General features: G+C 33.2%; 1 protein-coding gene across 7 annotated transcripts in view; it reads right to left on the bottom strand.

Moving 5' to 3' along the window:
* The window catches only part of LOC129614968 (protein retinal degeneration B), a 68,445-nt gene that overhangs the window by 16,774 nt on the left and 34,567 nt on the right, over positions 1–17,104 (bottom strand). For 6 of the 7 annotated variants that reach the window (XM_055529960.1, XM_055529963.1, XM_055529959.1 and 3 more), the window contains exons 7-10: positions 12,078–12,201; positions 10,882–10,955; positions 4,533–4,647; positions 1,245–1,374 (exon numbers count right to left, since the gene is read on the bottom strand). In XM_055529960.1, the coding sequence (XP_055385935.1) occupies positions 1,245–1,374; positions 4,533–4,647; positions 10,882–10,955; positions 12,078–12,201 (443 nt within the window). The remainder of the gene's footprint in view (positions 1–1,244; positions 1,375–4,532; positions 4,648–10,881; positions 10,956–12,077; positions 12,202–17,104) is intronic. The other variant, XM_055529965.1, reaches the window with a different exon arrangement.

The raw sequence follows: 17,104 nt of genomic DNA on the forward strand, positions 1-17,104 counted from the left end.
AATGAAATAAAACAAAATCTCTTACATGAACAACTTAACCAAAAAAGTACATGTTTGCAATATTGACTGGTTTAAATAATTTTTAATTAAATTTAATGTTTCGTTTTTTTTTTCCTGAAAGTTTTAGTGATTTTCAAACAAATTGTCAAAATAAATAACAATATGTTAATAAATAACGAGCTAATTATGCACCAAGGTTTAATTCGAGTTTACTTTAGTTTAGCGAAAAAATAACGGTGCATATTTTTTATAGTTGAAACAACAACAATATCCGTCACAAATCCGTAGTGGTTATGTGAAGACCCTTAATAAATTTGATTTTTATTTAAGGTTGTGTTTACACATACGACAAGACTTAAATTATTGTTTACATAATATATAAAGTTGCATATGTAAACACTGTTTGACATCAGTCTCTCGACAAGTGACAGAACATAATCAACCTTATTGTGAATCTCACTGGTAGAATTCTACGAATTTCAAACTTACGCACGTAGACTTTTGAGTAATTATAAATCTCACTCCACTTTATTTTTCTGAGTGTCAAAATCGTTCCTTTATTACAGCTGTCAAGTGACAACATTTAAATTTTTCAAATTTCATGGTAGTTATAAAAAAAAAGAATACACATTTCAAAAAATAACAGACATTTCAAAAAACAACAGACAATCAAAAATCAACTCACTATCCTTCAAGAAAATCGTTAAGAAAATTTTAATATAATATAAATAAAATAAATTCTACTAAAAACTTGCATTTCCCTCTGTTATAAAAAAAAAATCAACAAATAAATAAAAACCTAAAAAAATTCAACGACCACTCTTGAATACTGGCTTTCTACGTTTGAAAATTTTATTAGTAAAATTTTGACATTTATTTTCATTACCAATGTGATTCATAATTACTCTATTACGAATTTCGTAACACATTTCTACTACTTTGGAATTCACAATACAAAATTCGTAATTTCTCCAAATTTCAGTGTTACAAGTGAGATTTACAATAAGGGTGAATAGGAATTACTTTGTTATATCTCGTCAGACAAATATTGCATACCGTTATATTTACTTTCAGATTTTTTTACGGGAAATTAGAACAGCAACCATCTGATTTTTTTTTGGTAAAAGCTAAATTCCATTAGATACTTTTTGTCTGATAAGCACTCAATACACTTTGTCGTAGATTTATTCTTGATTTTGTTGTATATGTAAATGACACCTTAATTTAATTTTTGGAGTGAATACCTTTCACAAACTTTGTTATAAGCCTCGCTGCAATCATCTTTGTTTAATATCTGGTCCTCAATAACGGGGGTGTCTTGGTGTACCATCAAAATTGTATTTTCTTTCTTATCATTTTCAATTGAAATTTCATCTACGTATACAAAAAAGTGAATAATTAAAAAATTCATAGCTTCAAAAAGAATTTCATCCAAAATTTACTATTTTCTAGCGAACATTATAGTAAATAAAAAATAATAAATTTGAAAAATTTAAATTATTATATGCATTGAAATATAAATATATATTGTATATGTATATATTAAAATATGTATAAAAAATGCATTGAAATATAATTACTTTTGTTAAATATCATTTAGGAAAGCATTCAAAAATTATATACATACATACTTGTAAAAATTTCAAAAATTAGATATACGAGTATACGAGTACTTACGCATATGCGTACTTACGAGTATTACTAAAAACTACATAATCAGACTAACAATTCAGTGTGAAATTTTCGCTAAAAAATGAAAAATTTATATGTAAGTTTATACGGCCGAATGTGCAAATGAGGAGACGATTGAGTAGTAGGTATAACGGGCACCAGTGCTGGAGAAATGGGATGGCCTCACGCTGATTGCTAAGAAGGGATACGACATCCAGAAGCCGTATGTTATTACCGTCTTCGTCTCCAGAAGTGAGGGTCAGGATCTAAATAGACACTAGCGATTTTTTAGCCCAAAAATAGGGAAATTAACACCCAGGTCTGGACAGGAGAACGGTCACATTCTGCGTTACCGGTTTTGGAAAATCCCCATTCACGGTCTCAGAATGGGACAGGCACAGAGGGCAGATTTGGAAGCGGGAGCGGTTGGTCATGGGAAACTTTTAGACGCCGCTTCGAAAGCAGGAAGAAGAATGAGCGATGGGGAAGCACTCTTCGGAGGGTATGAAACACCTGAAGAGGCAGGGGAAGAATCCCCTATCGACATCAAGAAACAATGAAGAGTGGAGACACTAGAACGGTGCAGACGGTATCTGGGAACACCAAGGTGGCCCAAGGCGGTATCCGCTGTCCTGGTAAAGACGAAACAAAGTCTCGGCATAGCAATGGTGCAAGAACCCTGGGTATATAGAACACAAATCAAAGGATTCATAATTAGAGATGTTCAGGTAGTAAGGGATTATGAACAGGACTTACCCAGGACCTGCATTCTAATAAGAAAAGAAATACTGAGAGGAGATATAAAATACTGAGAATTCCGATTTAAAAGCAAATAAAAAATACATATGTATATTGTAAATAAATCATCCTGTAGAAGAATATAATGTATTTTTTATTATAGTGGCGGTATTAGTAAGCCTAATTCTCTGATTTACCTGATATTGCTTATCAGGAAACCTTAAAACTTAATAAAAGTCTTTCAATACTTTTCGGCTCATTTTCGAACTTTGATTTATACAAACATATTAAATATAAATAATTATTTATAATTATTATAAAATTTAAAATCTTAAAATCTAACCTAATTTCAAACTTCAATTTGAACTAAAAATCAAACAAAATTTTAATATATTTATTTTATTTCGTATCTTCTATCTAGATTTCTAGACTAAAAAATGTTACACTAAATTTGTATTTATATTCAGTGTATCATCATTCCTTTCTCTAAATTCTCTCACATATGTTGCCTGCAATGGCGGTTCAAAAAAACGTAGAAAAAACCCCGCAATATATTTAATCAAAATCTTACTATAATTAAATTTTTTGCTGAAATTTGAATTTTTGATTTATTTATTAATTTAATAATAAAAATTTTGCATCTGGTACCTATTATTAGAATCCGTCTCACAAATGTCTCACAAATGATGATGTAAAAAACCAAAAATAAGTAGAATAGTTTAATTTTACAAATGTTATCCGTGTATAGGATGGTTTTAAAAAAAATTTTTGTGCACATATACGAGTATTGTGTGAAAACAAAGCACTCAAAACAAAAATGATAAATTCTTGATAAAATGCATAGGACTGAATAATAATTCCCTAAGATTAAATTTTTTTTCGATATAATTATTTTTGTATACTTCTCCACAAGTAATCAAACTAGTAAACCGAAAATTAAATACGAAATTTCCTAGTATATTACTTGTTCTTAATCATGCGATTGCGATTTATTTTTTATATTTTGCTCTTTCTTTCCGTTTCGTGTTTTTCGTTTTTTTTTTATTTTCCTGCTTAAGAAAAAATAAAATCTGGTCCAGATTTCAATGAAGATCAATAGATGGTTCACAATTTACAGATGGTTTACAAAAAATGTGAAATTCACAATTTAAAATTTTACAGTTGATTGGTAGTCAGGCTATACATATAGTTTTTGATATTACATATGCACTCCAATACATAATTATATTACTCGAATGCTTTGCAAAATTATTTAAAATATATTTATTTTATAACTTTTTACCGACCATATTGTGTATACAATAGGTAGGTTATGTGATGGCAACAAATTTTGCATATCGAGTTTTCGGTGGGAACGTATTTCTCCATAGTAGGGAAGTGTAAATAAACTATTTTCAGCAACCTGTCGGTCTGTGTGTGCACGCGTGTATCTCAAGATCGGCTGAACCGATTTTGATGAAATATTATATGTTAGTTTATTTCCACCATGGCACGGATTGATCAACTTTTGGTATATATTAGGCCTCGGGAACTGCACCTTTTAGCGGGCCTGTTTTACATTTTTGAACATTTTGAAGAAAATATTCAACCGATTTACTTGAAATTTTATATATAAGCTTTGCTCGATCGTCCGCGAAAATTCCTATGTTTTGGAAGAATTACTACAGGAAATTTACTATGTAAATTTTTTGGAAAGTTCAGAGCTCGAAAACTGATTTGCGAGCCAATTTTATATTTTTCACCATATCTATGGAACGAATTGATGGAATTTGTTGAAATTTGATATTTGAGTTCTGGTTGTTACCGAAACTAACTGGTGGGCATTTCAGGGAATTCGAGTAACACAAAACGAAACTGTACTAGGAGCCAAATTTACATTTTTCTAGGTATGTTAACTAAAAGCTTACTAATGACCTAAAAATTAGAAAGAAGTATTTAACAGACATTTTTTTCATAACTAGACAATACACAATGCGGTCGGTTATGTGCTGACCACATCAGATTTTTTTCATTGTGTGAGTGTTGAAAATAAAAAACCAGATAAAACTACGAATTCTTGTGTGTTTTGAAACGTTCATATATGTACATACATTTGAAACTTAAATTAAAAAAGAAAATTTTACCATTTTCTTTTTCCGCATCTTCCTCCTCTTCTTCGTCCTCGCTTCCACTAACACCTTGACCCATTTTTTTTGCCAATAAGACTTGAGTTTGCCTTTCAAATTCCCTTATATCTTCCTAAAATGTATTAACATTAATTCATTAAAGGCTACATTAGAATATGTTTTATGTTTGTTAAATCTTCACCCACATAGGGTGTTGTTGATTCAAGTAGTCTCAAAGAGTCGCTAACAATTATATTTAAAATACTTTGACAAAAACTTGAAAACATGATTTTGATTTTTCGAACTCGATTAAAATCATACTTAAGAATTCTGTATTTCATATCAGAAACGAAAAAAAAATTATTTAACTTAGAGAAAAATGGTAATTTATGTCACAATACTTTTCCAAGAAAAGCAATAATTAAACAAATATGTACATAGATTTTACTAGACTAAAAGTTTTTTACCTGTCAGCCCTTTCCACTTCTAAAAATTATAGCCTCTTAAAACCCTAAAAACCCTATTTTTCAAGTTAGTTATTGTAGCAAAATCATAAACATTTTTCATATGTGGCAAAACGAAAAGTAGTGGCTTCCGCAGCATACCATATTTGAACTTTGAAAAAACAAAATGGCGGTTATCTAAAATCCGTTTTTCCAAATATTTAGTATCGTGTTTCTGTAGACCACAGCTTCTAGGAGTCTGAAATTTTAGTGGTTTTTTTTGTTAGAACAGAAGTTGCTTTTTCCATCACCAAATACTTTTCAGTTATCACCGCTCGAAATACGAGTATATAAAATTTTAATAATTGGCACTATATATTTCCGAAACTACAAACTTTTCTAAATATCTATAAACGCAGAAAGCTAGAGGCAAATTCCATGATTAACAATTATGTTAAAAAATATAACTATTAACCTTTAAATTCGTGAATTATGTTAGCGTCTCTTTAAATTTTTTTTTGTTTTGTTTCTAAGATTACATACAATGATCATCCTACATGCATGCAATCTATGAAACATATTCATATATAAATGAAAGTAATTTTAATCATGTAGTACATAGTTAGGCTGTTTTTAAAAGCACTATCTTTACTTGTTGAAGGGAAAAGTCCTACATTACGGACCATATTTAATAGTTGCTTCAATAGTTTAAGAGCTTTTAAAGAAGCAAAGGATCACCAAAAAAACTATATCACATTTTTTTGACAAATGTTAAAAGATATTTAGTAACCCACTTGCATGTTTTTAACTATGTCCGTCAGGTGCCACGATTTGGGAGTTTTCTTGAATTTGACGCGATTTCCGTGTTGGTAGTCCTGATTTTTCTAATTACTTTTACGGAAAATTCCTTTAAAACTGCAGATGTTCTTTAAACCTCATATAACACCTTTTTTTCCTTTTCCTTTAGAAGGAGCACAGTGTTAGTACATAACATAATCATAGAGTTATTAACTATGTAGGTTACTAGCTTGTCGTACTTATAATACCTTAAATCTTATATAATTCTTATATAACCGTTTTTATATATTTCGCATAAGGTGGCAAATAATGTCAGCGATGATTCTTTGATCAATTTCCAGTAAAAAATGGAACGCGGAGAATCCTCCTCCATCTTATCTTCTCCCATGTTTAATGGAGGAGGATTTTGGGACTCCCTACTTCTTCGGCCAGTTTTTTCTACCCTTCACCGTGCACAGTGATCTTTCCGGAGCGGTATTTAATTGTTTGCTTCTTTCCTCCTATGGCACCTGCTGAAGTTATGTCAATGCCAATCTTCAGTAGTTGGCCCCCTCCTTCCTCTTTCTGCCGAAATAACTTCCAAGCCTGAATATATATTCCTCTGCTTTGAGCTTTGCGAATTGCCTGGGACTTCTCTTATTCTTGGCCGGCGCTTCTGGCCAAGTTCAGGGTGGTGTTTTGTGGCTTCGGGATTTCGTCTCCTTTCTTTGCTATCAACCACGGCGCCTTCCAAGTCTAGTAAAGATATACAAGGACGGTGTCTTTAGTAGAGGTATAAAGTTCTATGTCTGACATAGAACCATTAAAAAGACATTGTGTTTTGTTTTTGTTGAAAAATTTTATGTTATACATATATTATTTTCATTTTTGCAGCTAAATTGAGCTTTATTTAACACAATCACCAATATTCTGTTAGTCGCGTCACTGACGTTATAAAAAAATTTATCACGGTACCTTAAAAATGTTTTTCTGTTAGTCTTTTACGTAGAGGCGATAAAAATGTTTTTAGGTTGGTAGAATTGACAACTAACGTGATCTCACTCAAAATGTGTAAAATACTCGTATTTTGGTTGTGTGCATAAACATTTAAAAAGAAAGAAAGTTTCAAAGTGAATAGTTAAAATAATTGTTAATAGTTAATAGTTGTGAATTTTTTGAAAGTATAATTAATATTACTTTAAAAAAATTAAATTGAAAAAGTTCCTTCTTGATATTCCTTTAATGATGAAGAAGACCATAATAACATTAAAGTTGAGAGGGAACATCAGGCACAGTTTAAACCTTTTGGAATTTGCCACGGCATTATGATACATTTTTCACTGGTAGATGTATCCTTCTAGAACCGCAATTACAAACCGTGAAAATGTAAACAAAATATAACCGAATATTGTGCTCTGCATAACCTATGTACAAAACTTAACGGTTTAAGAAGAAGTGAGTTTAGAAGGTGCTAAAAGCGAATGTGAGAATGAGGAAATCCTATTCTTGGTTAAAAGTACGTAAGTAAATAATAACACCAAATAATGTTTATAAATTAAAAAAAAAACTCAATCTCTTACACACTAATAGAATTTTTTATGTTATATGAATTTCTTTCTTCATAAAAATTCTTGAAAATTAAAATGTTTTTATCTACTTTGTAAACAGCTGAAACGTTAATAAATTTCTTTGTAATAAGAAAACAAATGTTGAAAAACTAATTTAAAAAACTAAAACACAAAAATATCAAAAAGCAAATCTTGACTACAATTTAAGCGAACTGTTAAAAGTCAAATCTTAAAACTAAAAAGAAAAGAAAAGGAAATGAAACGGTCAAAACTCAAAACTATAAAAACAAATTGAAATATATTGTACTTTTGGTTTCTATCAAACAGTCTTATCATATCAAATTTTTTGCAATTTTCAATAATTGTATTTTTATCAAGTTGTTCACCTTCTCTTTACTATTAAATAAGTTTCAATTTAGCTTTCGTGTGCTTTTGGAAAGGTAAATATTTTTTTTAAATCAAACGTTCTACTTGTATAGTCCCTCATATTTCTCATATACTTTTTGGAATATCTTCTTGCAGTGGTGTCTATTGTTAGCCTTCATGCTCCAAAAGTCCTGTAGGTGGTTCTATATTTATTGGATCTCTGTTTTTCTACATCTTAAAAATAATTAATTATTTAAACGTTGGCTTTATAAAAATAAAAATATTGAAATACTTTTCATTTGCATTTGCAATACTAAACGAATCTACCCTTGGATAAGCTATTTAAGTTAAGCTACAGCTTCCTCCAAGTTTGTTAGTTGTTGAGCCGTATTGGATCTGCATGCTGGTGTTTTAACTTGTTTTTTTTTTAAATATACCTTGACTTCCAAAACAGGGTGAAAAGGTAAAATATACATTGTGTCACATTCCAAAATGTATATTAAAAACTTTTCACATTGTACACTATTCTAAAATGTATCGACTACGTAAGCCGAAACGTAGAATAAAAGCAGAACAAAAAAATTGAGACTGCCATTTGTAAACATCTGGATATTTTTGAATTAAATGTTAGAAGTATATTTTCATTATAATAGTATATCTTCTTCTTTGACATATTTCTTATTACAGTGGAATCCGCTTATAGTCACTACTGTTTATAGTCATAATTCGGTTACAGTCAACAATTTCGTTGTCAACATCTTTTTTATTATATTTTCATGTATTTTCATTTGTTTATAGTCACAAACGTTTATAGTCACATACGGTTATTGGATCGTATTTTTTGCGAACCATATTGCTTAATTCATATATTTGACGTCGCTTATAGTCACATACTCTGAACGCCTTTTTTTTTAAAGCGGTAAGTAGTTTTACTACCTACTTTACGGCAAATAGTTTAATAACAATATTTGTTGTCGAATTTGTAGCGGCAAATATTGTAACTTTAATATTTTTTTCTGTCACTTTTGTGTATGTACATACATAGGTACATTATTTCCACAACAAAAATTTGTCATTACATACATGTAGACGTTAGATTTGATTCCTTAAAGAATTTTTTGAATATTGTTTTGTTTTGTAAATATGTATATGAATTTTTTGTTTTTGTTTTTCTTTGCGTAAAGCAAATGGGCTTTTTATTTATGTACATAATCATATAAGTACTTAATTTAAAATTAAATTTAAAAAAAAATAAAGTTTTGAGTTTTATTTATAAATTTTTTTTTTCTACTGACGCTTATAGGCATATGATGCTTATAGTCACACATTTTTATGAAATTATTGTGTGACTATAAGCGGACTCCACTGTATTTTTAATTTGTTTTCCAAGCCACTAAAATTTAAATAGATTTCGTTGTTTATAATTATTTCTTAAGAGAACAAAGAAATTGGAGGAAACACAAAGGCAAGAACAACAGATTATTAAAATTAAAAAATTAAGTTTTTAAAAAATCTTTTAGTATTGTTTATAAATTACAAATATTAATTTGCACGGATTTCAAAAATTTTAAATACAAATAAAGTTGGGCCAAACCAATGGTTTGTAGTGTAGCCCTTTTCCCTTCAATAAGTGAAAATGCTGCTTTTAAATACAGTCTACGTATATCTACCACATTCTTAAAATTATTTCCATTTATAAACGAAACTATTTCTAGGATTGAAATAAAGCAAAAATTAATTTAAAGTGGGTTTAACATAATGCTTTTAAGGGTTAATTTTGTGAGTTAAGAAAAATAATTATATTTTTATCATGGAATTTACCGTTAGCTTTCTGCGTTTATAAAAATTTGAAAAAGCTTGCGGTTTCGGAAATATAAAGCGTCAAAAAGTCAAAACTCCCACAACCTGGGGTCTAGAAGAAAAACGGCAGCAAAAATTTGGAAAAAACAGATTTTAGATAATAGTAAACGGCTATTTTGTTTTTTAAAAATTTAACTATAGTATGCCATGATAGGAGCAGCAAGTCACTGCCTTTCTGCGCTTGCAAAATTTGAAAAATGCTTATGACTTCAATGCAACAAATAGATAAAAAAAGGTCATTTTAATTTAGGGTTTTGGGAGGGTATAAGTTTTAGAGGAGGGCAGAGAGGTAAAAATTTTCTTCTACGGAAATAAGTTTCTAGTAAAGATATATGTACATATAAAATTTTAGCTTTCTATTTTTAAAGGTGTAGAAGTTTTGTAAACAGTCCACGGACGGACGGATGGACGGACGGACAGAGGGAAACTATAAAGCACTTTTTTTCAAAAATTTTTTAGAAAAGTACTAAAAGCAATATTTTTTGGATCGTTAAAAAAGTTTTGGTGATAAAAAAAGATATTGCCTTGTATCAAAAGTTTTAAAAAACCAAAAAACGTGAAAATTTTAACATTTGTCATCACTTAAAAGTTAGGACCTATTTTAATTATCCCGTCTACGACTTCTAATAATAGTAGAAGTTATAATGTCACTTCTTGGGATATTTGGGAATACTTATATATCTTGTAACATTGAAACAATAAATTTGATTCGACAGTAAAAGACGTTTTAATATAAAAATCACTATAAAAAATTTTCATTTATGTTGAAATAAGTGATTGTTAACATAGAACATAATAGTTCTCAACTGATGATATAATTAATATGTACGTTGGTAGTTCGGTTAGTTGAAAGATCTGGTTTTGATAATAATAATAGAACTTACTTGTTAATATGTTTCTGTCAACAGTTTTTAAACAACTAATAAAAAAAATTATATTTTTACATACTCGTACGTTAGTTCTTCGCAATTAGTGGAAATCGAATTTTTTTTTTGCATTTAATGGTGTTTTCTCAATTGTGTAAGAATACAATTTTCCGAACGTCCGGACATTGAGAGCTACATCTTGGGAGAAGATAAAATTTTTAAAAAGGAAAAAATTTCAGTTTTATTTTTATCTGTATCGCCTTTTTTCAATGAAATCGAAATTTTCTACATTTTATGTTATAAAATTTTAAAGTTTAATGCTTTTGTATGTATTTTATCATTTTTGTGGAGCAAAAATACTATATATGTACGAATATATATTTTTTCATTTTTATGTTTTCATAATACATATTAAAAAAATTAAAAAAAAACATCTTCCACATTTTGTTTTTATTTTTAAGATTAGATCATATGCCAAGTTACTTACCATAGTCAAACCATGCCATTCATCTTGCCATGCCCAAGCTTGTCTGTGTGCTCGTAGCATAGTTTTTCGCAATGCTGAAATAACACTCAAGTTAATAGACATATTTTAAAAAAATGGATAACCTCCAAAATTTGACAAAGGAATAATAATTTCTAATTGTTAAATGTTTTAACCTATTACAATGTAGAGTTAAAAGATACATATGGGAATCGCGCGGTGTATAAAAGAACACGAAAAAAAGCTTTGAGGTCGCTTTTAAGTATCAGAAATTGAAATAAATGTAAAACCCACCAAAAACTTAGAGTAAGAGCTCTTATTTTTGAGTAGAGCTCTTAGAATATTAATTTTTGTGGATAAAGTGTGATATCAAACTATTGATTTTTAGATATGTATAGTAAGAAGTTTAGTAGTTACTTTTGACACTATACTGAAGTGAAAAAACCATTGCACTCAATCTTCAAAAATTTTGTTATTTTTTCGAATAGTAATTTCTAATTTTTATACATATCTTGAGGGCTACTTAAATTTTCATTTGTCAAATTCAATGTAAAATACATATGTAAAAATTAAATTTTTAAATTTTTATTTTGAAATACAAAAATTTAATTTATTTATAAGCGAACTTGGCTTATTTAGTTATACCTCATAGATAGTGATTTTCACGTGCCTACATCACGTGAAAATCAATAAATAATGCCATATGTATTTCAGTCATGTCGTTTTTGAGTTATCTTTGGGACGGGCGGACGGACAAACGGACTGACAGACAAAGCTAAATCGACTCAGAATTCGACGCTGATCAAAAACATACACTTGAGTCTATATCTCAGACCATTATTTCTTAGCGTTACAAACGGTAAGGCAAATTTAGTATACCCTTCGAACATACGTTCGTACGGATATAAAAAAAACATGTAGAAAAGTACCGTGTCTTACCTAGAAGAGTTATTGAAATTTACTAAATATTTCCAGTATTTTTTAACAACTTTAAAACTTTCTCTAAGAAAAAACATTTTTGTATACAAGAAAGAGCACATACCTTTTGCAAAGCTCTTTCTCGAAAGTAACATTGAAATTACCCAATGTAAGCCCAATGTACAGGGCCTTATTTCAATTTCACTAAATGGTCTGCCATAATTGGAAGCCATCCGGGATAAATACTGAAAAAATATTTTAAATTAAAAGAACATCATTACCTATATCATGTATAAATTTCTCTAATTTAGTCTGCATTCCCCAATATCGAAATTCCACACGACAAAGTTTGTAAGCACACATTAATGATTTGTTATCCAGAGTCGGTTGTGTTTTCCCTTTAACCTGGCAACCGAAAATTCAAAGATTTTACAAAGAATAAAATTGTTTTAATAACTAATTCAATTATATTGAAAAATATTAAATAGAATTGCACCGCGAGTGGCTAAAATTTTTGATTGGAATAACAAAATTAGTTTTTGATTGGTTTTCGTCAACGGTAAAAATGTCAACTGCTTCCGAGAATGACTTTTTTGATCAAAAATTGATAATAGTTGATAACTACAACCTTAAAATCAATAAAATTCAAACAGTGGCCAAAATTCTGCGAAAAAAATTTTAAAATTTCTAAAAATTTCATTGATGAAGAAAAATAAAAAAAAAAAATAAAAAATTACAATTTTTCTAAAGTTCGCTCTAAATCAGACATGTCAAACACGGCACCCGCGTCCTGCGGCCTGTTGCGGTGTTTGAAAATCTTGAAATTTAATTGTTATATTTTTGTTACAAATATTCATTTATCAGCAGAAAAGTCTTAAAGCCAGAGTGAAAGTTCTACGAGGGGTTTGTCACACATCCAAAAACCGAACTTTTGCATATACGGTCATGTACTTTAACCGTATGTTAATGTAGCCGGAACCGAAATTTTGGTATTGATTGGTATTTGGAAGTGTAAATTACTAAATTTTATAATTATATTCCTATAAACCTTTTTCCAATATTTTAATGTTGGTTAAACGTGTTCGGAAGCACATATTTGTATGAACAATTGTATTCGAAATTAAAAAATTTATATTACTTAAGTTTTATTACTTTTGATGTTGATAATAAAAATCAAAATTTGTGTATATAATTTAAAAGTTTGAAGTTTTTTTTATTGTGCAGCCTGAAGCAATGTGCGGAAACCCTAAAATGGCCTGTGATGATAAACGAGTTTGATATGCCTGCTCTAAACAAAGATATATAATATTGCACTCTTTACTGAATGCATACATATATTGACTTCATGTGCGTCTTTTTCATTTACAAGTTAATGTGTATGTATTCCAAATAGGCCTAAGCGGTTCCAAAAAAGTGCCCCGCCCCCTTTTGCAACTCTTTTAATACTGAGAACAAAATGTATTTAGCATTGCACAATGTGCATCAAAAATCACTCTCTTCTAACCTTATCATGTTAAATGCAGGATTAATTATAGAACTAAAGCCTGGAACGCTTAGTTTTCAATTCAAATTCAACAACAATTTAATTAAATTCACTGTTTTTTAAGTAGCTATGGTCAGATTTATTTCAATCATTTAAAATTGATTTTTTGGTTTTAACAACCAAAAATTCACTTTTTGACGTAAGTGAAACTAAACAATAAACAGTTCCAAAAAAAAATAATATCAATAAACGAACTTTTCCAAAACGTGTTTGAATACAAAAGAAAGTAAAAATTTATTACTATATATTTATATGATTGTGCATTGCGAAATTTTATATTTTCAATAGAAACTCAAACTTTTACTTGTAATTTTAAATTTATGGAATTTTGCATTTTATACATATTAAAATTTGAGGTTCAAAAACTAGCAGTTAAGAATAAGTTTTTATATTTTTCATTATATTTTTTACCTACATGAGCTCCAAACCGTACTGTCACCTCCTAGTGGTGGGCCCCGGTAATGACGGAGGATAAAGGGGTGATTGAAACGATCAAAGTTACGTTCGTGTCGTGGTCATGTCTCGAGGCGAGCCTCTTGCTTTGTGAGTTTCAGCCCTATATCTATACGTCAGCTGACGACAGGGGTCCCAAGTCAAGGTGGAACAGCATATGCCGATGACTGCGTGGCTAAGGGGGAGCTTAGTCGTTAGTATGCGGACTCTGGATACCAGGCGTCCTCCAGTTTAAACGAGCCTTCCCATGGTATGCCGGGCTCTGCCATGGGTGACTTTACTTTCCCGCGTTATTCGTGGGACCAAGAATGGAAAACAATCTTAACAGCAACAACAGCAAAAGCAACAACAACAAGAACAATTGTGACAAACACGACAACTGCGACAACAACAACAATAACAACAGTGACAATTAACACTTCGGAACCAGAGCTTCTCTTGACTGACGCAGAGGAGGAACTCCTTCTCACGCCAGTAGAGGAAAAGGCGGCGCCTCTGATGCAGACGGATAATCAGGATCCTCTTGGACCTATTATCCAAAAAACTGAGGAGGACCTGAAAAGGTTGGACAATATTTCTCTGGTGCATCCAAGCGGCGTATCGCGGCTTATATCAGGGATGGCATGTCCCCAGAGGAAGCTCGCAGATACGAGAAGGAAAGGCTGGAAAAGCTGAAGGCCTGCGGATCGGTTGTTGTGGCCGACCATCCCCAAAAGAGGGAAAGGTCGGAAAGCAACACCCCTGATGCAGGGCCCTCAAAGAAGAGGTCGATGAAGGGCAATGTTGAGGAAAAGGTCCCTGGGAACATTCCTCAACAAAACCCGAAAATGACTTCTTATCGGGATGCAGTAGCACAGGTCAAGGTGGCCATCACTCATAGACTGCATCCAGAGGAAAGGCTATCCGAAGTCCAGATGGGGAAAATCAAAGTAGCCATCATGGATGAAATGGATAGGGTTGTGGACTCTCATCCACAATTCACTGCAGCGTTGCAAAGGGACGGATGGATATCCGTAACATGCAACAATCAAGACACCAGGGAGTGGATAACCAGTGTCTGCAGGAAGATAAAGCCTTGGGACGGTTGCGATGTCGTGGTACTGGATGGCGACAGCATGCCCAAACAGCATGTCTGCGTCACCTATGTACCAAAGGACGAGACAACCGTCAGTCTCTCCAGGGACAAATTTCTAAGTAGGATAGGGAAGCAAAATCCCAGCCTCAAGATAAGTTCCTGGAGGGTGCTGAGGATGGATAAGGAAAAGGACGGGGGCTGCTCCATCACCTTTTCCGTGGATGATTCCGGATTGGAAGATCTACGGAAAGCGGAGTTCCGACTTTTCCTGAATTTCTTCCGTGTTACCGTTCGGGTTAAAGGAAGAAAATCCTCTCAAGGTGCTGGCGGCAGGGCAGGACAAAATAAAAAACCAGTGCCCACCGCGACAACGACAACGACGAGCACTTCAGGCCAACCAAAAGAGCCAAAACTCATTGGAAAGTCTGAAGTCGCTCCGAAAATGGCGGCAAGGGAAACGGAAGGACCATCGACCAGCACGCCAAATACAAGCGTCCCGGGGGAACCAAAAGGGCTCAAGCCCATTGGGAAGCCCGGAAATGCTTCGGTATTTGCTGTTAGAGGGGCTAGCGTGGCACCTGGGGCGGCAAAAGAGGCTGTGGCAGGGCAAGCGCCCACCAAGATGTGTAAAAAGGCGAAAATGGGAGGTAAGGCTCATGTAAAGCCTTTGTCTAAAGGGCCAAAGCCCATAGACAAGAGCCGGAGGAAATAATATGGCTGTGAGGTGCATCCAAATAAATCTACAGCATGCTAGGGCATCTACTGATGTTCTGGCTCATAGATTTATGAAGGATCACCTCGATATCGCCCTTATCCAAGAGCCTTACATAGTGAAGGATCAGGTTAAGGGCCTAACAGGTGAGCTATTGTATGATAATACAACTGGGGGCAGGCCTAGGGCTTGCATCTTGTTTAGTAAAAAGCTAACGTATTTTCCCATTCCAGATTACTGTTCTAAGGATCAGGTAGCTGCGTTGGTGAAGGTGGAGTCCTGCGGGGGCTGGACAGAGTTCATTGTGTGCTCATCCTACCTCCCGGGGGACTCTGCCCACCCGGACGAGCAACTGAAGGATCTAGTGGACTTTTGTAGAAGGGGGAACTTCCAACTTATAATAGGAAGTGATGCCAATGCCCACCACACCGTCTGGGGAAGCAGCAATATAAACAAAAGAGGTGAGTGCCTACTTGAATTTATATATAGCAATAAATTAATGATTATGAATGAAGGCAATAGGCCGACATTCATAAATGCAATTAGGGAAGAGGTCCTTGACATCACCCTTTGCACTGAATTTATCGGCAGTAGGGTTGGTGGATGGCATGTCTCAAATGAGACATCCATGTCCGATCATAGGCAGATTAGGTTTGATATCATGGTCTCCGGGGGCCTGGCAGAAGAAATATATCGGGTGCCCCAATCCACAGATTGGAGTCAATTCGAAACGCTCCTCATGGATGGGATTAGATCCGTTCCTGCTTCTGTCAGAACGGTGATGGATATCGAACTGGCCAGCGAGGCCCTGACGGCGGCTATTACTAATGCCTATCACGGGAGCTGCCGTGCTAAGCCGAGGCGGAGCAATAGGAAGTGCCCGTGGTGGAATGAGGAGCTTTCAAGGCTTAGACTAAAGACCAGGAAGCTATTCAATAGGGCCAAAGCGTCAGGTTCGTGGGAAGAGTATAAGGACTCACTCACAAAATACAATAAAGAAATTAGGAAAGCGAAGAGAATCTCGTGGAGGGCGTTCTGCAAGGGCATTGATGAACTCCCCAGCAGTGCGCGTCTTCACAGGGTGCTTTCCAAAAAGTATGCTAGTAGGTTGGGCCTAATGGAACGTCCTGATGGCTCCATGACTGAGAACGGAAGGCAGACGTTGGAGCTTATGGCGTCAACGCACTTTCCTGACTCGGAGATTCTTCGGAATCACTCAAATGCAGTCATCGAACCGGGGGCACCCTGGCCCAGGAGGGATGACTGGCAACGATCCCGTCTAGTCTTCACGATGGGCAGGATTAGATGGGCTGTTTTCTCTTTCAGGCCCTTCAAATCTCCAGGTGATGACGGGATATATCCTGCATTTTTGCAGAGGGGTTTCCAACATATCGCTAGAGCACTGTTGGGAATTTTTCGCGCCAGCTATGCGTGGGGTTACATCCCTCAGGCATGGAGGGTGGCTAAAGTGACGTATATTCCGAAGGTGGGTAAGCGACCAAGCAACCACCCAAGGTCTTTCCGT

This window comes from Condylostylus longicornis, unplaced genomic scaffold (genome assembly GCF_029603195.1).
Source record: "Condylostylus longicornis isolate FDR11 unplaced genomic scaffold, ASM2960319v2 ptg000131l, whole genome shotgun sequence".
Classification (NCBI taxonomy): Eukaryota; Metazoa; Arthropoda; class Insecta; order Diptera; family Dolichopodidae; genus Condylostylus; species Condylostylus longicornis.